The sequence below is a fragment of the Vulpes vulpes genome, chromosome 2 (genome assembly GCF_048418805.1).
Source record: "Vulpes vulpes isolate BD-2025 chromosome 2, VulVul3, whole genome shotgun sequence".
Classification (NCBI taxonomy): domain Eukaryota; kingdom Metazoa; phylum Chordata; class Mammalia; order Carnivora; family Canidae; genus Vulpes; species Vulpes vulpes.
Window position 1 is genome coordinate 90,273,679 of NC_132781.1, and position 24,260 is coordinate 90,297,938.

Consider the following 24,260-nt stretch of genomic DNA (forward strand, 5'->3'; position numbering starts at 1 on the left):
CATACAATTACTAGTTTTTAGCGGGTTTATAATCTGTAATGTTGTATTCAAAATCGGTTCCATTTGCTAAATTGACTAACCCAGAACATATACCGAGCCAGGTTATCCTGCTTGTAAACACTCTGCTTATAAACCATACACTTTAGAGGGAACATTATCTCATTCAGATCATTAGTAAATTGCTGAAATTGCAATAAAATGATCTTTTATAAATGTGTAACTAGATAACTGACAAAAATAGCTCACTGGGTTACCCAAATGTGGAAGGATGCATGTAAAATATAATGTTAGCAAATTTAGGGAAAATACAGCTGTTCAACTCAATGTTTATTCCCCAGGTGTGCTCTGGATGCGTATGTGTGTGTGCGTGTGTGTGTGTGTGTATTATGACTCATATTCGTATGCTATTTTAGCTAAAACATTGATCTGGAAGGGAGACAATTTGCTTTAAAAAATAAAAAAACAGGTAACTCCTTGGTATCTTACCCTGATTCTGCAGTGACCTCTACTTCCTGTGTCAAATGAATGCTTTACCTCCTAAACTTAGTGCATGATAGGTTTGTTTTCTTTCTTTTTTTTTTTTTAATTTATTCATGAGAGACACGGGAAGTGGGGTGGGCAGAGACACAGGCAGAGGGAGAAGCAGGCTCCATGCAGGGAGCCCGATGTGGGACTGGATACCAGGTCTCCAGGTCTCACTCCCTGGGCTGAAAGTGGAGCTAAACTGCTGAGCCACCTGGGCTGCCTGATAGGTCTGTTTTCTATGGCTAGGTCCCTGTTCCTAAAATTCTTCTCTCGAGAAACTTTTCCTACTGCTTTCTCCAGTGCCTTGGTTTCTTATGTTTAGGAAGCCATTGGAAGGAAACACATATAGGAAATGTGTATAGAGACAAAGTAAAATCAGAAATTTTTGCTGCTTTAAAGGAGGATATGACTGGGGAACACAGAATGAGCATATGACATAATTGTTTAGACATTTTTAACTGATTGTTTTGTCATATAGAAAATACCAAGGTGATTTTAACCACTTTGATTAAGTTGGCCACTTAATTCAGTTTTAAAAATCAGTCAAGTGATTTTACTAATTAGTACTTCATGTCAACACATCCAAAAGAAAATATATGGCACTTGAAGAAACATCTTAGATATTGATGATGAAGTGTCACTGGAAAGGCAATACTGAAAGAATCATAACTGTTCAGATAGAATTACACACATTCCATTTTGCTTATGGGTTTTGGTTTCTTATTGTTTTATTCTAGTGTCTATCTGCAACCAATATTAAGTTATATTCCAGAGAAGAATTGTTTTCTTTCCAGGACAGCTCAACTTTAAGTGTAAGACTAAGAGCAGATGCAAACGTCATTTTGTCTGAATTCCTTATTTTGCATAGGTTCAGAGATTAAGTGATTTGCAAGACCACATAGCAACCTAATGACAGAACTTGGACTGGAATCTTAGTATCCTCGTTGCCACTTGTTCGTTGCTACTCAGTTATAATAATATGAGAAAATGGATGTGGATCCTTTTAGCAGATGGTATCCCTTTAAGTCCCAGCGAATACCTGCTCAGTTACTGATCAGTAAATGTCTATCAAATTGAACAGTCATTGCAGAAGCTCTAACTTAAACCAGTGACTGGATTATGTCTAGAGCGACATTTCTTGGTCTGGACAATATGGACATTTTAGAGGAGGTAATGCTTTGTTGTGGAGGCTATTCTGTGCATTATAGGATATTCAGCAGTATCCTTGGCTTTCACCAACTAGAAGTCAGTAATATACACACACATACACACACACACACACCCCTCAATTATGAAAACCAAAAATATGGCACACCTGGGTGGCTTAGTGGTTGAGCATCTGCTTCAGCTCAGGTCATGATCCTGGGGTCCTGGGATTGAGTCCCACATCAGGCTCCCCATGGGGAGACAGTGTCTCTGCCCCTCTTTGTGTCTCTCATGAATAAACAAATTAAAAATCTTTAAAAAAAAAAAAAAAGTCTCCAGGCATTGACAAATATCTCATTGAGGGAAAAAAAAATCACCCTCAGTTGAAAACCACTGGTGTAGAAGATATACCAAGTCCTAATCAAGTCATTTTTTAAAATAATAAGGTTGATTACCATTTTGAAAGAAAAACTAAACTCTTTGCTTGGCGATTTTTTTTTTTTGTCACTTTTCAGCTGCTTATCATAGGTCACCTTTGAACAGAATCATGGTTCTTTTGTTTTCCAAAAATACTGATGCATCTGTTTACCTTATACAGGAAAGTATCATAAACCTCGTTGTTTGTTTATCTTAAGCTTCACTATTTTTAGCTTTTAAAAGTGAATTGTTTTTAGCTAAATAAATACAGATGCGACTTTACAATACTGCAGCCTGGTCTCCAAATGCACTGATAAGGATTGGATTTAAGCAAAGGAAACCCAAGGATAAAATCACAAGTCATCGTTGACAAGATTTAGGAAAAATATGACTGCAGTGAGCTCCTGCACACCTGGACATTGTGTGTCCCTGACCTTTGCCGACATATTTGAATTTTTTGCCAGTATGTAAATCAAATGTGTGTGTGTGTGTGTGTGTGTGTGTGTTTTCACTTCCAAGGTCATCGAGAACAAGGAATTGTATTTGAAAAGCTTGTCTATTGCTTATTACCTTATCTTTTCATGGGAAAAATACTATTAAGTTTCCAATTTTGTAACCTAAACAACAACACATTAGAGCTATATCAATTACCAACCAGTTTCATATCTGTGGACCAATAAGAAAGCAAGGTTGATGGTTTCACATCTGTTTTGGGTGAAAGGCTGTTCCTGTCTGTGGTATTTAAAATTTAAAGAACTTCTGTTATTATACAATTGGGGATCCTCAGGGAGTAAATGTTAATGAAATCCATAACATGCACAGATTTTATGATTGCAGTTTTAAGAAATTCCTTTGGTGGGGTTTGTTGATTTCTGTCCCGGCGGTAATAATTGTACCTTTTACAGAGTGCATTAATGTTCACATTTAGGAGCAATGGCTACGTTTATGCAGCGTGTAATGTAACACACGGACTCCTAAGCTTTAAATAACTTTCATATCGTAATGTGAAAGCCCCCAAGCGAAAAATGTGTGTTCTTCAGAATTGGCACAACCCGCAGCTTAAAACTTGTCTGGCACGTTCGAAGCAACCTCCTGCAAAGGTGAAAAAGGTGCACCCTGGAAATTCCAAAACCAGGATGTGGACAGGTATTCCACGCCCTCATATATTTCTCATTCAATGCACCACTTGAAAGCTCCACCTCAATATAGCAATTTTGATCCACATCAAAGTAACAATTTGGGATGCTGACCTGCAACAGAGACAGAAATGCATGCTTATTTCCTTTCTCTACTGCCACCCTGCCCTCAGCTTTCAAATTTCATTTAATTCTATGTTCAGATAAAAAGAGGAACGTAGATTAAATAAAAAATGCTCTATATACCCCAATAGTAATAAAATGCATTAGCTTTTATATTTCCAGCTATTTAACAGAATAAGCATTTGAGACTAATTGCACATGTTATGACTTAGAATAATCACACATATACTTGTGCAAGTGATGTGCAGGTGTGTTTTGGTATTTTTGGGGGGGGGGTATTTTTTTCTTTTTTTAAAAAGTTCTCTTTGCCTTAAGGGGTTAAAAAAAACCACTTATGATACTTTTCTATTTGTCTTTCTTCGGAAAAATGAACTCATAATTTTACCAAAGTTTTATTTTCTTACAAATCTACGATTTTAGATTTCTAACTGTATTTTCTGGACTTAGCCAAAAAATAAATAAGCACCTTTATTCTTTCAGCAGGACTGAGAAGGGCTATAGATAAAATTCTTCAGGGGATGGATGATTGGACCAGACAGCTTCTGAAATCTTTTCAAGCATTTAAGATTCTGTGATTGTATTAAAAATAGATTTACTCTATCAGCTGGTGCCTTGGGCTTGCCTAAATGAAAATACAAATATATGAAGCATAACTGGAATTTGTTTTAAATACTACTGATTATCTTGTGAGGCAGCTCATAGCAAAAATTTACTTTTAATTAAAAAGAGTTTTTTCTCCTTAGATCAAGTAAGTGTTTAGGTTGGCTTCCCAGTAAAGCTTCTCTGAGGATTTCACATAGAAACTCCACTACTATGGCCTGTTTTCCTTGGCTCTTTTGTTTCAGCTTGACGGGACATGCAGCCCACTGGGGAGATAAGATGAAGCCCAGAGAGTTTATGTTTTGTGTCTCTCCAATCTTTGAAGGAAGTATCTGTAAAGCATAGACTTACCTACCATTACAGACTGTTCACACCTTAAAGCCCTGCCAAATCCCAATCTTTTTCTCTTTGCTTAAGAAAACAAATACCACATGCAATTCTAAGGATGTTATAGGCCATAATACTTGCCCAGAAAAGTGACAGGAAAAATAGCAGCCATGGGGATCCTGGATAAAGCTGTATGAAGAAGGACATTACAGTTGTCTTATGCTTCTAAGACTTGATGTATTTACTTTGGGCTAAAGCTGATGCAGGTAGATCCATCTCAGAAGAGAGAAGGACCAAGACCCAGGTAGACACACAGCTTAATGGCAATAGGTGTAAGAAATTTAACAGAGCCTTCAGTTTGAGAATTTGGGAATGAATTATAAAATTTGCAGTGGGAAATACTCATGATAATAGAAAGCAGCTAGAAAATCATGGAATGTGAAATACTGAAGAAAATGGTTTTGATATTTTAGGAGGTACATGTGGAGAAGAGAAAATATTTTTTAAGTTCCCAATCTTAAAAATGAATATATAGCATGTAGGATTTTCCTCGCCTAATTATTTAAACATTATTATAAAAATCCAGACAGCTCTCCATCATTCTATCGCACATGTATTATACTATTTCTCTAGTTTTAACTTATGTTTCCAAATATTGCATTCATTTATAAGTATGCTTTTATTATTCAGAAAGCTCCAATGCCAAGATGGCAAGAATTCATTTATTTAACAATTCAATTTCCATGTAAAGAAAACCCAGTCAGTACATTTGTGCATTTAACATGATATTTCTTCTTAGTCAACCACTGGGAAATAAGTTAATCTCATTTATTGTGATGAATACATCCTATTTCTGTATCTTCTGGACAGCAGGGCAAAAGGAAAAGGAAGCAGGGATAGGTAATTTGGGGTTTACCCTGTATATGCTAAAATTCAATGGTGATTATCAACTTCTATAATACAATAATCCAGTCCCCTTAATCTAGGAACTTTGCTGTTTTCACAAAGAATTTATATGATCCCCTATTTATCTACTTACCTATCTTTGAAGTGTCTAGATTTATAATATTCATGTGTGTCATATATAATTCATCTTCATTAAAATCTTTTTGTCAAAAGTAATTCAAAAAGATTATGAACCATTTCATTTGATTTCTTTTTAAATAATGACAGTTCAGCAAAGTGATGGTTCTTATTCTTAATTTTGATCTAAAAGTATAACAAAAATGGGATAGGATTCTTATAAGGTTATATGAAAGGTTATGTGAAGAAATGCTTTTTTAGCATTTCCAAATATATGCCTTAGCTCCATGTTTTTCTATCAAGAAGCACCCCTTACACACACACACACACACACACACACACACACACACACACACCTGTGTGGCCATGTTCACCAAGAAAGCATTTCACTTCTTGGCACCTGCAAGTAAGTATGTGGTTGAAATAGATGTATCCAATCACATGTAAAGAATAGTTCCAGTGGATACATACAAGTCACAGCTTCCATTATGTTAAGGACTTTAGGCAGTGCTAGGGGACGAATAACATGATATGCTCAGTGTAATATCTGTGCTCATTCTCCTGTGGTTTGAAAGTATAGTTGTGCAGATGCATTTTTCCCACCGTGTGACCTAGGCTGAAATGCATGAAATTAATATAGATAGATTCTTTTTTCAGACTGCATTTGGATAGCAAGGCAGCATATCTTCAGAGCGCAGAATGTGTTGTGCTTTGTTCCTTTCTCCTAAGAGGAGCCTGGAAATCACTAATCATTACATAACATTTTTCCTTTCCTTTTTTTCATTTTCTGCCTTCAACACAGAGTTGGTCAGCCCAAACAGCAGAACATCAATTGTGAATTGTAATTGCAAATAATTCTCTTAGAGAGTAATTTTCTTGAAATGTATTGTTTCAAGGCTTTTCCTACCCCCTTTATAAGTGATCTTCAAAAAAAAAAAAGAATCAGTATACACTTCCTGGCTGAATGAATGATCAGCTTCCAACAGCGAAAACACAGTTGACCAAATATTAAATCGTGAAGTTCATTTCATCTGCTCTCAGGAATGACTGGCATCCCTTCAGAGACTAAGTGTTTACACACACTTTCTGACAACCAGGCAGCCTGTTCTTTCTCTCCTTTCTTGTCTCCGGGGCAGCATTCATTATAACCTTAGGCGGGTGACCGACTTTAATCTCAATAATCCCATCAGCTCCTTGCAGGATTGTTAATGCCAAGTAGAGGAGTTTTCTTGGACACCTGCACTTGCAGATTCTCCATCAGCACATGAAATTCTCATTAACATGACGGGCCCACCTAGATCCCAGAGAAATACATGGAAAATCGGTGTAAAAGGATGCTGTCAGAGTTTATAGGCCAGGAGGCTGATTTAGACCATTGCCCCCATCTGCAAGTCTTTAGTTTCCAGAAATTTATCCTTGTGTTTGTTTTTGAAACCGAGCTTTTAGGAGGAGGGAGAAAAATTAAAGGCTTGACTTACTGGAAAACTAATAATAAACAAGTCATTTTGTTTGTGCTGGAATAGACAGATGCCGTTTGAGTACAAACGTGTGTTTATCCGGAGGCATTTAGGGATCTCCCCTCTACTGCAGATGAAACCTTATGGGTAGCATGGAACCACGGCTTCTGAAACAGAAATATACTTTCTGTACAGGACATTTAATATTTTCTTGGTCTTTTAAGTTTGAAAATCTCTTCAAACTGCTGACAGACTGGAAAGATATATGTGTCCATAACTGGGGTCACTGCATGTAGAAAGGCATTATGTAGCCTTACCTGGGGGTGGAGCCAGCTCCAGTGCTCCTCCCATGGGGCTTGCTTGTGAGGCTGCTTCTCAGAGACCATAAGACAGAGAAACACGAAGATCACAAAAGGCCCAAAATCTGCATTCGCTTTCTAGCCACACACAGCTCTAATTGCAGCATCTTATAAAGACCACACGTTAATTAGGTAAAACCATGGAGACCTATAGTTATACAGTGAGATTTTGATCCCTTTTAAAAATACAAGAACGGTGTGGGAAAAGTCTAAGATATTAGATACATAAACATCCAATACATAAACATCCTGTGCACATGATGCTTCCAAATAACTATGCTCTAAAGCAAAAGGTTTGCATGAGGTTAGGAGCATGATGGAATTTGTGAAAAAATTATTTAAGGCCTCCTGTCCTTTGGGGTGACTTCTGGGAGGAAGGACACACGCAAAGTTACTGAGAGGTCATTTGAGAAATAAGTGAAAAGGAAAACTTCATACAGGTTGAGCCTAGCCAATGAAACTCATCGTTCAGCAGACTCCAGCATCAGATAGTGGACTTTTCAAAGGACTGGAAATTTTATGAATAGGTATAATATTTTCAGTTTTAAACACCAAGATAAAAATAATCACATCCCTAGCTTACGTGTACAAGTTAGTTGCTCAAGCACTAACTTTGACTTTAATGTCAGGCATTTGGCTTTTGTTTGGAAGAAAGGAGTTTCAGACCTTGCCAGCAATGCTGGACTGACACGGGCATTGAATTTAAATTCAACAGAATATACTGAGCATCTGCTAAGGATTAGACACTGTAGGTAAGGGCCAGGTGAATTTAAAATTAAAGATTCTGTTTCTCCTTCAAAAGAGTTATAATCTAGGTACCACTGGCAACACCACATAGACACACACACACACACACACACACACACACACACCAATTACCCAAGTGACTAAGAGAAAAAAATATTAGGGTTACATTCTTATGGTTAATGTGTGTACAAATGCTTCATAATGATCCTCATAATAACCATGCATTGTAACTAGATGGAGTAAGCCTTGGTATTTTTGTTGGCGAGAGAAGACTGAAGCTTGGGATGGCTAATTAACTTGCTTAACATTGTCCAGGTCACTTTTTAATGTCAAAACTACAGAGGTACTTCTGGAGCATATGCTTTATGCCACCATGTGCTGCCTGAATCCCCTGCCAATTTTTAGACCTGTGGTCTAGGATTTATTGAGCATTTTTAATGCAGGCTAACCACACTGTATTGAGATTGATTGTTTACTTGACTTTTTCCCTCACTGCCTAAAGGGCGGGAAGCTGGGAACCTTCCTTCTCTTTCACCCAAGTATCCAGCGCTTATTTGTGTTATAAATGAGTCATTACTGGTCACCACCTTCCCTCCAAAGAAACAAAAATACCCACCATTATATGCTCACGTTCTGAACTCATCACCTGCTCCTTAAATGTTTGAGGAGCGAATGGCAGGATTGCGACAGCTGTGTGAATCCCTGAAGTAAGCACAGCAGTTTTTATGCCACTTCACTGAAATGTTTTCTTTTAAATGCAGATATATAAACATAGGGCAGGACTGGATCGCACAGTGTGCCAGTAGGGCTCCAGAGAGAAATCCCTGACTCATGCAGATTGAGGCTGAGGTGTGTCCCAGGAATGCTTGGATCCCCAGAGGCAGTGAAAGCATGTACTGCAGCCAAGTGACATCAGCAGTGCCCTAAGTGCCCATGAGCTTGAAGCTTCATTACAAGTGAGATTTCATTGTCTCTCTGTCACTAGCCAAGCCCTTCTTGGCATGGACCTGTGGACACAAAGGGTGATGTGTGTTGGGAGGGAGGGAGAGGGGAGGACACCTAACCTTGCTCTCTAAAAGCAGCTCTGCCAGGAGATACTAGATAGAAGAAAAATATTCATCATATCGGATATTTCAAAATACAGGCGGCTGGGTGGAATATTTTTCCAGCTGATTCTGCCTTGAGCTCATCAGTCTGGGCCCCTTCCCTGGCCAAAAATCTTATACGATTTGAATGACTCAGTTGAACCCTTTTCCATAAAGCCCATTCTTTCTCTTTCTGCAAGGATTCTTTCTTCTTTGGAATCCCATAAAGCCTCGTCTGTCAGCATGGTGGCACTTTTTACTTTGTCTTGTATTATCATTGTTTCTACGTAGGCCTGCTTGCTTCCAGAACCTGGCAAACAATAAATGTGTGTTGCGTTTAATGGATTAGATGTTTCTATCTGGCATCCTTCAGTTTAATTTCACACTTTGAGTTCAAGCAGCCATGATATGGGAAACACTGTGATTCAGCTGTAAGACACATTTATGTGAGCATGGCCCCTGACTCAGTTCATTAGTTTATAGTTTGCCCCCAAATGTTTTTAGTAAAAAGAACAATGATTAATGTTTATCTACATAATACAGTCCTACTGAAATTATGTGCAGAGATAATAAATTGTGCTAAGTTTTAAAATGATTGTCATCCAGACCATCCTTTATCCCTTCTTCCATACTGGACCCCTGTTGGTTTTGGCAGAGACAGATATCAGGAGCTAGAGATCCGTATACACAGTCTGCTTGATCTTACAGGATGTCTAGTGTTGCATTCCTGCGGCCAGCTGGATCACTACCACTTGGACCCGCCAACATGCTTGTGTCTACCACCCCCCCTCCCCCCCATGCAATTCCCATGCTTCAGGTCTTCTGCAAGGAGAACACTTCTCAAGTTTTCATGGGTCTTACACATAAAGGATTAATAGTTGGAACCAAGAGTTATGGCAGGAGAGCACTTTGCCAGCCCATGCCCTCCATGTAATAGATACTCACTGAATCTTTGCTAAGAACCCATCTAGCAAGAGCACATGCTACGGCTCTCCTGTGAGGCATTTCACTAGGAGATCTACTTTGGGTTTATATATATTTGAAACTGGTTGCAATTATTTCAGACTCGTAGCCTACTTCCTTTTCTCTCTTAAGAAATTCCAATTAATAATTTAAAAAAAAGAAATTCCAATTAAGCAATTTTTAGTGTAATGTTTTTAAGTTCAATTCTTAACTGAGTTTCTAGAAATTGCGTTTGGTCTGTTCTGAATATTTGTCCTCTTCCCAGATCAAAGGATTATGCTCAAGTTTTAAATGTAATGTAACTTACAAAAACACATTTAAAAAATATTAATTGGAAGTATTAAGTCTCTGAGTCTTTTACTGCCTAGCAAGAGTCCCTGAAAATCTTAGTTAGAAAAGGGAGCCACATAAGTGTCATCTTTGTGATTGAACTATATAAGGTTTCAGAAGTACCCATGTGCAAGGTGACATGGCACTGAAGCAACAGAACTTGTTCATTTTAAAGAAGAAAGGAGGGCAGCCCCCGTGGCTCAGCGGTTTAGCGCCACCTTCAGCCCGGGGCGGGATCCTGGAGATCCAGTCCCACGTAGGGCTGCCTGCTGGAGCCTGCTTCTCCCTTTGCCTGCGCCCCTCTCTCTGTGTGTGTCTCTCATGCATAAATAAATAAAAATCTAAAAAAAAAAAAGTTCACAAGTTGATGTATGTCTTAAAAATATTCATCTTTTCTCAAGATCAAGGTGCAGGGGTTTAATTAGCCTTTCTCTTCAATTCTACAGGAGAGTTTCAACTTGTCTTAGATGCTGTTTACTTGTATCCCAGAGTCTAGAGAAACTCTAACACATTTCACTTTCTCCTCCTTGTTTATCAGAATATACTGTGTCAGAATATACTGAATATATACAGTATATTATCAGAATATACTGATGTCCCAATTGTATAGGCTTCTCATGTAAAAGAGGGATTCAAGTGGAATATCTGTATGATTTTTCTGAACACAATTATATCTGTTCAAGAAGAAATGGAAGGAAAAAAAACCCTCAGGTTTTGCAGAGAGTATGTGAAGACTTTCTGCTCGTACTTGTCCAAAATATATTTCATAAAATAAGCTGAGCATTTTTGGGTTGGTGTCATAGTTCCATGTACTTCTGTCAAACCAAAGGTCTTTAAAGCCTAATGCTATATCCATCACACTGAGGAAATGTAGACCAGTGGTGAGGCTTCCGTTCTAGAACATGTGATCTCTATGGCTTCCATACTGGAGTGATTTGAGTAGCTGAATTCTGGAAATGTCTCTAGTTGAAATGCAAAAGTATTAATCTGCTGCACAGAGTCCCTTTTGTTTCTTTTTTGCCTATGCCACTTGCCAATTTTAACAACTACAGGAGATTTTACTATTTAAACAGAGCCAGATGGAACTCTAGTTCAAAGAACATATCAGAATTAAATATTTCTTTTTTAATTAGTTGCTTGCTTCTGATTTATGCAAAAAAATTAACATGAAATCGAAAGAATGTGCAGTAAATCCAGACACAAAGGAACCCACATAAGCATAATTTCTCTACCTGCCAAAAAAGACAAAGGTCAGCCCTTGTTTGAGGACTTGGTTTTTCTTTCACCTTTCCTTGTTCTTGTGCTGTAAGTACAGTGGCAAATCAAGGAAACCAGTCTTTCCACTGCATTTGTGCTATGACAGCCTTATCTCATGCTATTCTAAGTGGCTGGTTCACGTCTTCCAATAGAATTCATCTTTCATTCCAATAGAGTTGTTTTACTATCAGAGTTTTGTTACAATCAATAGTTTGTTTCCACCCAGGAAAATGTTTTCCTTTAATTGAGCTATGAAAAAGTGAGAGAAGGAGAGAGAGAGACAGAGAGACAGAGAGAGAGAGATTAATTCAAGCAATTAAGACCAGAAAAGAAAATTGGCAAGGCTCTTTCTGCATTGAACTTTTCTCATATTTGGATATTTTTACTCTTTATCAGAATTTTAAAAGCATTTCCTCATTATCTTTTGCTAACAATGATCCATCTCTGCCATCTTGTTTCTCAACAGCATAACTGAATTATTTGCAAAGTTTTTCTTTCTGGTAGCCAGTATAAATTTTAAACTCATGGTCAAGGTAATCTAAAATTGTTTTATATTCTCTGTAATTATACAAAAATGTACTTTTTAAAAAGAATAACCAGATTTCATTGTTGTTGATGAAGTAATTCTCAATTATCTTTTGATAATTGTCACATTTTACAATACAAATGGGGCAACATCATGGGTACAGTGTTTGTACATAGGCTCAGGGTAAGTACAGGGTAAGTCCTGGCTCAGTCACCACCAAGTTATGCGACTCGGAGCATAGTCCACACATCACTTTATTCCTCAGTTGCTTTGTCCATAAAACCTTCCTTGTGTGACTGTTGTGAGAATTGAAAGAGGTAATGATTGCAAATTTAGCCCTTAATAAAATGCCTGACACAGAGGGATTGCCCTATGGTTTTTCTATTAATAGAGTAACTTTAGCCATCAGTATTTTTTTATGTAATACAGTAATGGTGAAAAAATAGATAAAGAGATAGAGAACTTTGTCACGGGCTATATAGTGGTTATATTCCAGTCGATAACTATACAAAGTTCAAGATGTTAAGTTAAGGAATGCAATGATCAGATGCTTGAATTAAGCCCACGGATCCTAGAACAGTATTGATGTCCAAATGCTCAGGCTCTATCAGAAAATGTGTGTTATCTAAGGAAATGAGACAATTGCTTAAAAATATTTCCTTTAGCTTGTAGTGTCTAGTGATGAATTAAACAGCTCTTTGAGTCATCAGAGGTGCTCTAAAAAAAAATCCAACACACTCCCCCTGCTTCAAAATATTTTTCCTGTTTTTAATCAGACTTCAATCCTTTGTCCTGTATTTTTTCAGGCTCTTGTATTGACCTGCTTTGGGAATGTTAAAGGCTGTTAAATGCTCCCTGGCCAATGCTAGCTCAACAGGCAGTATTTTATTGAGCAAGACAGATTTTCATTTTAGAAATGAGGCTTTCTACATTATGACATTACCAATAGCTGGTTATGTATTATTACAGAAAGCAACGATATTCATTTCATGGCTCAGAGGCTGCATGCTGGTGTTTAACCAGCGGCTTGCAGAGGTTTGCTACATGATTTACTACGCAATGGTGAAACGTGTGCTTTGTCCTCAAGTGATTCCCTGTAAAATGTGTGCTTCTCCTGGCTTCTCTTTATCTGGGGAATGTGTTTCCTGTCATTACCAAGACAATGCCATGGCCATAAAGTGCATGTGGATTATACGTATAGACATCTAACAACAAAGAGCAAATCAGGATAGTGGTCAAGATGTATGCCATAGGGGGCCTTCACCCACCCCTGGTCCCCCGGAAATGGATGAGGACAGCTGTTTTCTTCTACTAGTATGGCTGTCCCCAAAACCAAAATGAAAGTTGGGCTTTCCTTTTCTGTATCTGCTGTGTAGCAATAGCTTCTCTTTCGGGGTGGAGCACAGTTTAAGTAAGATGTGAATAGACATTCTACAAGCTGTGATAGAATTTTAGATTTATATTGGAAACAGGATATCATATTGGGTCACTTCTGCTGATGGTGCTATATAAGCTAACTCAGAGAGTGTCCTGTCCACCAGTACTCAAAAATAGCATGCTAATCTTCTGTAAAGAGTCTACATACTACCAGATAAGTACCAGATGTTTATGTTCGTCACACACACAGAGTAAAACATTCAACAATTTTAATGAATTGATTGCTGAATCAATGCGTTGAATGCATTGAATGCATTGATGCTTGGCTCTGTGCATCCCCCTCCCATCATCACACCCCCCACCATCACCCTTAATGTTAAACAGAAGTGCATCAAACTCAGATGTGAAATCACATCCATCTTCCAATTAAAAATAAAGCAGCTGTGAAATAATGATATTCTTTCAAAATAAGAAGATAGTGATTGGAATAGAGCTGTTTGGATTTAGGGAAAAAACAGGTTACTTAATTATGGTTATTGTGTGTCTGAGATTTTATGGAAAGAAAGGAAGTATTGTTCAGGATGATGAACTCTCCAAAATACAGAGGGGTGGCATTATGTAAAACTGTTCTGGAGTTGTATCTTTGTCTTTCCAGCTGCCTGTCTTGGGTCGCCAATCTTGTCTATTATGATGTGAGGTTGGTGAGAGCTCATCATAATTCAGAAAGCTCAACCACCAAGAGGATGCCCAGTGGCTGATTTTAAATGGTTTTGAGTAGTTTTTATGAAAACTAATTATTTTGGCTTAAAAGTGACCAGAACACAATACTCTTAAAAGACCAATACGCTTCTTAAAAGAGAGAGAGAGAGAGAGAACGCAATACACTTCTTGACAAATAATGTCTATAGTGCTGAGGGAAGCACAGTGAGTCATTTAGGGTCCATTTATTTCATTCATTCATTGCCTCCTGCTTACCTCTGCACTTCTTTCTCCTTCTGACCAGAACATTCCTTCTCTTTTATGCCTATTTGCCCACTTCTACTGTGTGTCCTTCTACGAGTGTTTTAGACATCAGAGTCGGCTCTGAAATATATGCAGTGCCCTGACTTGCAAGTGTCTATCTGGGTGAAATGTCGCCTCCTTCCTCTGTGCTGGGTCACACTGGATGTGCAGCCCCCGTTCTGTCTTCATGTGTCTTCATTTCCCATACCCTTCCTGATCTTTATATACTCACCACTTACCGTAGAACTTAGAGGAGAAATGGTATGAAGTGTCCACTGAATGTCAATTGAGTTGAATAAAAGTGTTCACAGGTAGAGGACCAACTGAATAAGTGATGCTACAGCCTCATGGTGGAGTACCACGAATCCATTGAAAAATACTTTGGGCCTGAAAATATACCCATGAAACCAAATGGGCAGTGGAGGATGAAACCTAGAGGTGATTCGGCCTGATTTTTATAATGATGGAACATACATACAACATTCACATCTATTTGGCATAGAACAAAATATTCTGGAAGGCTGTTATTCATGGCTTTTTCCCACTGCTGGTCTTACGGAGAGTTTCTTTTCTTCTTTAAGATTTCTGCATTTTATAAATTTTCAATTGGCAGCTATTACTCTTCTATACCCCAAAGCAGATATTCCCTAGAAGAAATTATAAAAGTCTGGGTGAAAGTAGAGCAAAAACATAACATGATGAGTTGAGTGGTGGAGGTGTGAGCTCTGCACCACACATCCCCGGGTGGGGAGAAGGGACTTGGTTCTGCCTACCAGACCAGAAAGAGGAAAGAGTCATTTGTAATCAGAAAAGAGGAAAAGGTTATTTTAGGTCCAGAGAACTTCAAGTGGCAAGGCAGGGAAAGAAAAAAGGCTCATTTTGTGTGAAGAATACCAGTCATTGAATGTGGCTGGAAGGTACAATTGGAGAGGGATAAATGCAACAGGTGGGACCAAACAGGTGGACGGAGGCCCACGTCATGATTAGCAGGGGAGAAAAGTGTCAACACCCAGGCTTTAGGCAGTAAGTCCTTCTGGGTCTCCTGACACAGGCACGGGAAGTGGGAGCAGCAGGGCTTCTGTGGCTGACATCTCTCCCCACCCCAGGATGCTGTTTGGGCATTCTTAGAAGATACCTAGGGAGAAAGGACTTGAAAGGACTTTCCTGGTGTTGCCAGTGAGAGCTAGCACAGTGCTAGGGAGGCTGTGTCTTGTTAGAGTTCTGGACACCATCCGGTTTTAATTGCAAAGGCTCAGGCTCCAGCCCTAATCATTTTGTGAGCTTGTCATTCACCCCCTCTCAACCCAGTGGCAGTAATGTGAGGAAGAAAAATGAAATGAAATTTCAAGTATTCCAGTGTGGTATAAATAAGAGAATCTGCAGAGTTTTAAAGCGCAGCAGGAAATGTTATGCAATTACAAGGAGAGGTTGCTAATGCATTTCATTGCTGTTGGGAAAAGAAAATATTTTTTTCTTTTTCACAAGGGATTCAATGCCTGTGTTTTGGGGGCCTTTTTATCTGGGACCTTGGACATTTCCCCTGCCGAATAGCCAGTTAATTCCAGTCTGTTGCTCCTTCCTTTAAGTCAATTGTTTCTAATGCCTAGGATTTTTCTAGTTGACAACCAATTAATTCCTTTCCTACCTGGTAACCCAATTTTACCTTAAAAACAAAATTTAAAAGTTAGAAAAAGGACAGCCAGGGAATGAAGTTCTAGAGTTATTTCAAATCAGCCTGAGCTGAATATGTACTCTTGGGGATTTAATCATTTCCAAACTAAAAAGCCATTTGTAAATTTGACAGGAGGAGTTTATTTAAATAGATCTGCTTCATGCTCCCTTGGACGTCAAGATTTTAAGGGCCCTTCAGGTTGAAAGTGGATATGGCATTGGGCATGACTCAATGGATAGTCAGTAAAGCACTAAGTGTTCTGAGAGCATTTGAAAACAGTTGAAATTGTTGAGTGCAACCATGTCCAGAGTACCTATTAACTTTCAGATTGCAGCGTTAGGAAATCAAGGGAGTTTTTGCAGCAACTTAAAATCCCCTGATTATTTGTCTGGAATAGAGTTAGATTTAGGGTTGCCAGATAACATACAGAGCATTCAGTTAAATTTGAATTTCAGATAAACAATGGACCAGTTGTTAGTTTGCCCCAATATTGCTTGGGACATACATGTACTAAAAATATTTGTTGTTTCTCTGAAATTCAAATTTAACTGAATAGCCTATATATCTATCTGCTAAATCTGGCAAACATGAATTGCCTCCCTTTTTTGAAACTTGTGCACAAATTCGTACAAAATCTTATGGTTCACTTGTGAAAATATTTCAAATTTCAGTTAAAGAGTAGAGGGGGTTGGTAAAAATGTGTCAAGTAAATATTTATTTGTTAAGTTAAAATTAAAGCATCTACCATTACTATCTTAAAATATTAATTTTTATTAAAGTCTTTCTCTTTTTTTTCTCTTAAATTTGGTGATAGCTACCAGAGCATAGACTTTACATATTTAAAATCAAGTAAATGAAATATGGTCTTACGTTGAATGGTGCTCCCTTCCTTTCTAGATGAAATCTCCCATTGTTGAATTGTGTAACTTGAAGTTGGCTTTTAGGGGCTAGCGATATAGTTGTTTTTCCTGGATATAACTTCTTGTTCAGTTTTGAAGTGAATTGGCAACATGTTGATTTAACTACTCCAAGGGCCTTCAGGAAAAAGCAATTCATGAAAGACAATAGTCATTCTTCATAAGGCTGACTGTACATAAAATGGAAATTCTTTAGGTGTTCATGGCCTATAGGATGGGAGGGTTAATTGAAATTTTGTTTTCTGAAAATTAGTTTGTCATGTAGTTAGTGGGAAGCGGATTCAGAAGTGGTGGTGGTGGTGGTGGGTAGGGGTATGTTTGGGGTTTTTTGTTTTGCTTTTTTTGGCTTTTGTTGCTGTTTTCACTGGAAAATGTCATTATCTTACCTCTTAATAATGAATGTACTGTTGAAAGATCTTGTTAATGTTAAGCAATTGTAATGTGTGGTTACTTTCTGAGTCCTTTAAAAAGTCATTATACACAAATACAGTAAGTAGAAGATATAATAAATCGAGGGAAACAATTTTAAACAAATAATCAATTGTATCTCTAACAGGAAATTGAAAATCTTTCTAATACATAGAAACTAGTAATTATTTTTGTTTTAAGATTATTCTTAGGTATTAATGATGGAAATAAGGAAAATATAAGGAAAAAAAAAACTATAGTTGACCCTTGAAATAACCTGGGTTTGAGCTGTGAGTGTATACTAATAAGTGGATTATTTATAGTATGGTCCTGTAAATGGATTTCCTTATGATTCCCTTAATAACATTTTCTCTTCTGTAGCTTACTTTATTGTAAGAATACAGTATATAATACATATAACATATAAAATATGTATCAATCAATTATTTATGTTATCTGTAAGGTATCTGGTCAACAGTAGAATATAAGTTTGGGGGAAGTCAAAGAGTTACAAACTGATTTTGGCTATGTGGCAGGTCAACACCCCTAACTCCCTGCATTGTTCAAGGGTCAAGTGTATTATTTTACTTTACTGAAAACATGGAATCATTGAAAGTCAGAGCTGAAAGATTCCTTCCGGGTAATCTAGTCCATCTCCTTTATTTAAGAAATCAAGAACTGGAAACCTAAAGATTAAGAGATTTGTCCAAGGCCCAAAAGCTAGTTAGTGGCAGAACCTATACCAGACCCTTGAGTGCCCAGTGCTTAGATCTTTGTCCTGCCTACTCATATCACAGGGTCACAAGAACAACCCAAACCACTGCAGACCTCTGGCAGGAAATCATGGACCTAGAGACTTGGGTCACCCTTTGTCATCCCTGCTGTGATGACCTCCAAGTTGCCCAACCTTCAGGGGTCCAAAACAGGCAAATGAGACTGGGCTCTGGTGTTGAGGATCTTCTCCACTGGAAGCTTACAAGAGGAGCTTGTGAGCCCTAGCCATTGTCACATGGAACCATCAGTCCTTCCTAGATGATGTCTTCCCTGGAATCCACCTGCCTCTCCAGCTGAACTGCAGGAAAGGTCATGGGAAGATATGAGTAAGGAAGGAATTTAAATGTGAAACAAAAATCCTTACTTTGCCTTCCTTGTCTCCCCACCATTCCAGATTATAAATCTCTGGCCCATTCTCCAAACCACAACACTCACGGTGCTTTCAGAGTCCTGTTGTTTCTGTCTGCATTCTGTTTGGAAGGGGGCAGATGCTGACTAGAGTAATAGGATCCCATTAGACCTGAGCTGTAGTCCAAGCTTCCCTAAAGTCCAACCTGCGAATTTATCTTGTCTTGATTTTCCAGTTGTAAAATGACGTATACTAATGTGTCATTTAGAAAGTATTCTTAATCTCTGAGAAAATATAGCAACATGATATTGAACCCAGTTTTCTCTTTTGTACCAAGATCAAGCACTTGTGGTTGCAGTGATGAGAAAGGTCTGTTCCTGGCAACTGCCCACCTAGGACAATTGCTGTCTTAATTATTTTTTTCAGACTTTATTTATTTATTTGAGAGAGAGAGAGAGAGAGAGAGAGAGATAGCAAAAGAGAGCACAAGCAAGGGGAGGAGCAGAGGGAGACTGAGCAGGGAACATGGTGTGGGGCTTGATCCCAGGACCCCGGGATGATACCCTGAGCTGAAGGCAGATGCTTAACCCATCATCCACAGAGGCACCCCATATCTGTGCCTTTCTTTAGTAGGAATGGAATGGGGAAGTTAGAGGTTATTGATGCCAGATGGAATTAGAGCCTATTGCTCTCAAATGGATGAAAACTACACTGTTACCCACAGGAAAAAGATGCTTCCAGTTACAGTGGTGCAGGGTGAGTGACTGACCATGCTTATATTGTTTTGCAGGTAGACTTGGGTCTTCTGCGCTTTGTCACTGCTGTCGGGACACAGGGAGCCATTTCAAAGGAAACCAAGAAGAAATATTACGTTAAGACTTACAGAATAGATATTAGCTCCAATGGGGAAGACTGGATCACCATAAAAGAAGGCAATAAACCTGTTGTAAGTGTGGCTGCCAACCCCTCAACCAATTCAGTCTTTGAAATGGATGATCAATGTTTACTTATTTGTTTGGGAGCTTTCTGTCTGGCCTGGTTTAGTTTTGGATTGATTTAAAATGAAAAGTGCAATTAGAGGTTTAAATATGACCAAGGGGGGTCTCATGTTCCCAGATCCAGAAGCCAAGAGGAAATTATACAGATGTTTCCAAGAAAAGTCAATACCAGCCAAATTAAGTGTCAGACTCAAGGATCACTTTAAACTTCCCATGGGATACAGGCTACGCATAGGATCAGCACTGTCCTCTCAGAACCTTAGGCCTGTTGTTTTGCTTAGTTTCCCTGTGTTTCCTCATTCTCTTTCATAGATTCCTTCTTTCTTCCTGTCAGCCATGAACTGGTTTTAGGAAGCTCCTTTTCATCTACCCTCTGTGGCTCACAAACTAATTTACAAGTGTGTTTGGCTGCTTCTGTGAGAATGAATAGAACTAAAGGCGGTTCGTGGTGTTCCCTCAGATCACACAAACACATGATGCTGCCTCCTCACAGCTCTTAACCCAAGAAGCCACACCCGCCATATCCAGCCCCGGGCACCCTGCCCTAAATCATTTGGAACCGAGATGTTCTTCTCAGCCTGCGTGTTTATTTGAAGTTAACACTTACTCTGATTTACTAATCAAAAGATTTCTAAGAACTCATATTCGCTGTTTCCCCCAAATAAAAAGCTTGCCCTGAAGCCAAGTAAAATGCACGGAATTGACAAGGATGGTAGCAAAGACCCAGGTAAATTGAAATTCTGAGTTTGGGAAGAGCCCAATTAACATGTCCTTGTCTCTCTTTTGAGCATCCATGGCCTGGTTTTCTCCTTCTGGGTCTGGAACTAAGAAAAGCCTCCTGAGTGTGAACTGAGAGAACTATTAATTCCCTTTGATTAGTTGTGAAACCCCTACTCTTATTTAGAGCAGACAAGATGAAAGTGCATGTATAGACAGCTGCTCTGTGGGAGGAAACTTCTATAGACACCAAGCTCAAGGCCACTGTCTAGTCCCGAAGGACATAGAACCAGGCCTCCATCTGGGGAAGAAAAACCCTCACAGCCAACGCTTGTGATGCTTTAGCAAGTAAATTTAATTCTAAGCTTCATGACTTATTCTTGAAGTATTTTTTGGAAGACATGACTTAGTTTCAAACAAACAAACAAAACGCTAATGCCAAGAACATATCAACAAACAAAAAAATCCTGAGGGAGTGAGGAGAACTGACCTCAAGCCTCAGGCCATGTCTTTAAAACATGAGTGCTACTTCTCCAAGACGTCCTGGTCGGCTGTTGGCCATGGATCGTCTGTGTGGCCCAGGGTGGGGGGTGTCAGGGAGCACACACAGGTTCTGAGAGAGTGTCTGACAACGCATACAGCTCACTGTAGGCCCACTGTCCAGAGCATGCTGGAACACAGAGGGCTTCCAGAGGGGGAGGCAGACAGAAAAAAGACAGCTTCAGCAAAGATATAGGTGCAGATTCATTGAACATAAATGCAATCCCAACATCCACCTGGAGTCTCGTTATTGTTGCTCACTGTCCTTTCCCTGTGCTCTGGGGCCTCTCAGACACTGCTCTCCACCCTCTTCCTTGCTTGCTTCAGAAAGACGTAGCCGTACCTCCTCAAGAGGAGCCTTCAACAGCAACAACTCCAGCAGTCCTCTTGATGTTGAATGGAGTGTATGCACTTACATGGGTTTTGGCAAACATCAGGTTCCCCCAGTGTGAGCCAGAGTTCACCCCAACCTGCGCTGGAGCTTGGAGTGCTCTTAACTGACTGCCGGCTCTCCCTGAAGTGGACCTGTTGACCCTTCAAACATTACGATTTGGGACTCTATTCCCTCCGGCAGCTATTCATTATTCTTTGTCACACAAAAATGCTCCCACACAGATTGCTTCCCAGAGAGATTTGCTGAAGTAGGACAGAAATCTAAAGGCCATCACAGGCAAGAATAAATTATGATATTAAACCATCTCTGGAGAGCAATCAGGCTAGCGGCCAACTTTGTAAAGCATTTGACCACCTTCCATCATGCAGGCCACTTAAGCTAAATGAAGTAAAAATATCATCCCAACCTTCGGAGGTCTTTTCTCCCAGGGAAAGAACAAGCCTTGGGAAATTGTGGTCCTCCTCTGACAACTTACCTGGAAAGGTAGGGAGGAATCCCCAGGCCTCTGACGGCCCCGGTGATGCCCAAGTGACATAACCTAATAGAAATATGGTGCCACTAGGCTGTGTGAGAAGCAGAGTACAAGTTGCTTTTACTGTTACGTGGGCTGTCCCCAGTTCAAGGCCAAAATAAAAGCCAGGGAAGCAGAGGCTCTCAGTTCCTCCTGAGGCAGGTGTAGTTGGAGCTGTGGTGCCATGCCCAGGCAGGACGGCCCCAGCAGGTCCTTGTGGGAACCTTGTTTGGGACTGGCACTTGCTACATTTGCAGTCACATGCCTCATCTTTCTTACAATAAAATGACTCATTTTTAAAACTAGAAACAGGAGCCCTGGAAAAGCTGACTTCCAGTTACATTATCATTTATAATTCAGTTTGATTGTGACCACTAAAACATGATTTTCCCAATAGCCAAAAAAAAAAAAAAAAGATGGAAGTTATTAATTAACTTGTCATGGATAAGATTTTCCATCAAGAAATGGAGTTAAAAGAGGGGAAGCTACTTGCCCTAGTGCTGTAGCTGGGAACATAACCTAGAATTTTCAAAAAAAAAAGCCAGACCCTATGCTGAACTCCAAAAATACTCCTCCGTCTGGGGGTTCCTGGGAAAATAAAGTAGTATGAGTTCCCATGAAATGTCTATAGTATTCTGTAGGTCCTTATGATAGAGTTAATAATTTTAAACTTTTTTAGATGATAGGATATAGCCTTTACCAAATGTTATCTTTGTAATAGTGTTTTTGGAGGCTCTAGGTTCTCATAAAAGTGAACAGATGATTAGGACATTCTTTATTACAGATGATTTTTCACTTGAAAAAATAACATGACAGGTTATTAATGCCTCCTCAGCCTTGATGGACAATACCGAAGTTGTAAGTAATTTTTATAAGCATTTGCAAAAACATCTTTTTGTATTTGTCTTAAATCTAAAGCATCTGTCATTAAAGGGTTCTTTCTTTTTCTATCTAGATCTTTCAGGGAAACACCAACCCCACAGATGTTGTGTTTGCAGTTTTTCCTAAACCACTAATAACCCGATTTGTCCGAATTAAACCTGTGACTTGGGAAACTGGCATATCTATGAGGTTTGAAGTCTATGGCTGCAAGATTACAGGTAAGCTCCAGCTTGAAGACTGCTTCATCTTGACTTATGTAAACTTTTAAATACGGAAAGAGTTATGTTATACAAATATGGCCATTTTCATTTGGTGATTAAGAGCATATGCTTTGGATTTCGACAGATCTGAATTTAAATTCTAGCTTATTTGGGGAGGAAATTAACTATCTTTCAAAGCCTTGATTATTTCACCTAGAAAACAGTCATGACCATGTCTGCCACATAGGGTGGTTGGGATAATGGATTAGCCCGTGGATCTAAAGCACTCAGCATGGCCTGGAATGTGGCATGTGTTTGTTAAAGCAGCACCTTCCCACCAGACTGCAAGCTCTGTGAAGGCAAGCACCAAGATCTCCATCCCCATTTCCTGGGTGTGTGGCACCCTGACCGGTGCTTTACAGTTAAAAACTCTTACATGACATGCTCTCCATCTGCTTTATCTTTTTAACTTTGAAGTCTACAGGTGGCTCTGTCGGCCAAAAGCAAGCAGAAGTTTAACTCCTTTACTCACTAACTGTAACTGCCCCCCTACCCCACCGACAACTCTGCGTCTCAGTATCTATCCATCTTTTGTTGAACACATATACTAATATTAGAAATCGATCTGTCAACATGTCTAGTTTTTTGTTTGTTCCTTCTGACATAAACAGGACTTTAAAAGTCTCTGTTAAATTGATGTAAGTAGGGCGCCTGTGTGGCTCAGTGGTTGAGTGTCTGCCTCTGGCTCAGAATGGAGTCCGGCATCGGGTTCCCCGCAGGGAGCCTGCATCTCCCTCTGACTGTGTCTCTGCCTCTCTCTGTGTGTCTCTCATGAATAAATAAGTTAAATAAATAAATAAATAAATAAATAAATAAATAAATAAATAAATCGATGTAAGTTGAGGGATTCTACCCATTTGAGAGTTGAAGAAGGTGTGCTCTGGAGGCATTAAGCAGCTAACTAAAAAGGTAGGCCAGGCGGGGCCAGAGCTGAATGTAAAAGAATTGTCATGACTTATTCTCGCTATATTCCTGGGGTGATCAGTACCAGCTCTGACTTCTCCACCTACCTTCCTGTGTGACCCTTCTATATTCTGAATCGAACAGCAGTCACACCAGGATTCCTTTTCAATTCAGTAAATACATCACAAAGGTTTATTTTTAAAAAATAAAATAAAAGCAATACAGTGTAACCTTCAGGGTAAATTTAAAAGTTAAACAGAGTAAGTAACTGATTAGCCTAAAAGTAATTAAAAGTGAACAACTTTTAAACCTCTCTGAACTATCTTATTTTAAGATTTTATTTATTTATTCATGAGACACACAGAGAGAGGCAGAGACAGAGGCAGAGAGAGAAGCAGGCATCGTTTTTATTTTTATCTTCTTTAGTATAATTATGTCTAAAGAAGGAAAATATTGACTTTTGAAGGGGGTGGGTGAAACCCACCCGGGGAAGTTTTCAATGAAATTTCAAGTCATTTGGAGAAGAGCTCTGTGA

General features: G+C 39.1%; 1 protein-coding gene across 4 annotated transcripts in view; it reads left to right on the forward strand.

Moving 5' to 3' along the window:
* NRP1 (neuropilin 1) overlaps positions 1-24,260 on the forward strand; it is a 137,361-nt gene that overhangs the window by 76,797 nt on the left and 36,304 nt on the right. For all 4 annotated transcript variants that reach the window (XM_026000839.2, XM_026000841.2, XM_026000838.2 and 1 more), the window contains exons 7-8: positions 19,311-19,466; positions 22,636-22,780. In XM_026000839.2, coding sequence (XP_025856624.1) covers positions 19,311-19,466; positions 22,636-22,780 — 301 coding nt within the window. The remainder of the gene's footprint in view (positions 1-19,310; positions 19,467-22,635; positions 22,781-24,260) is intronic.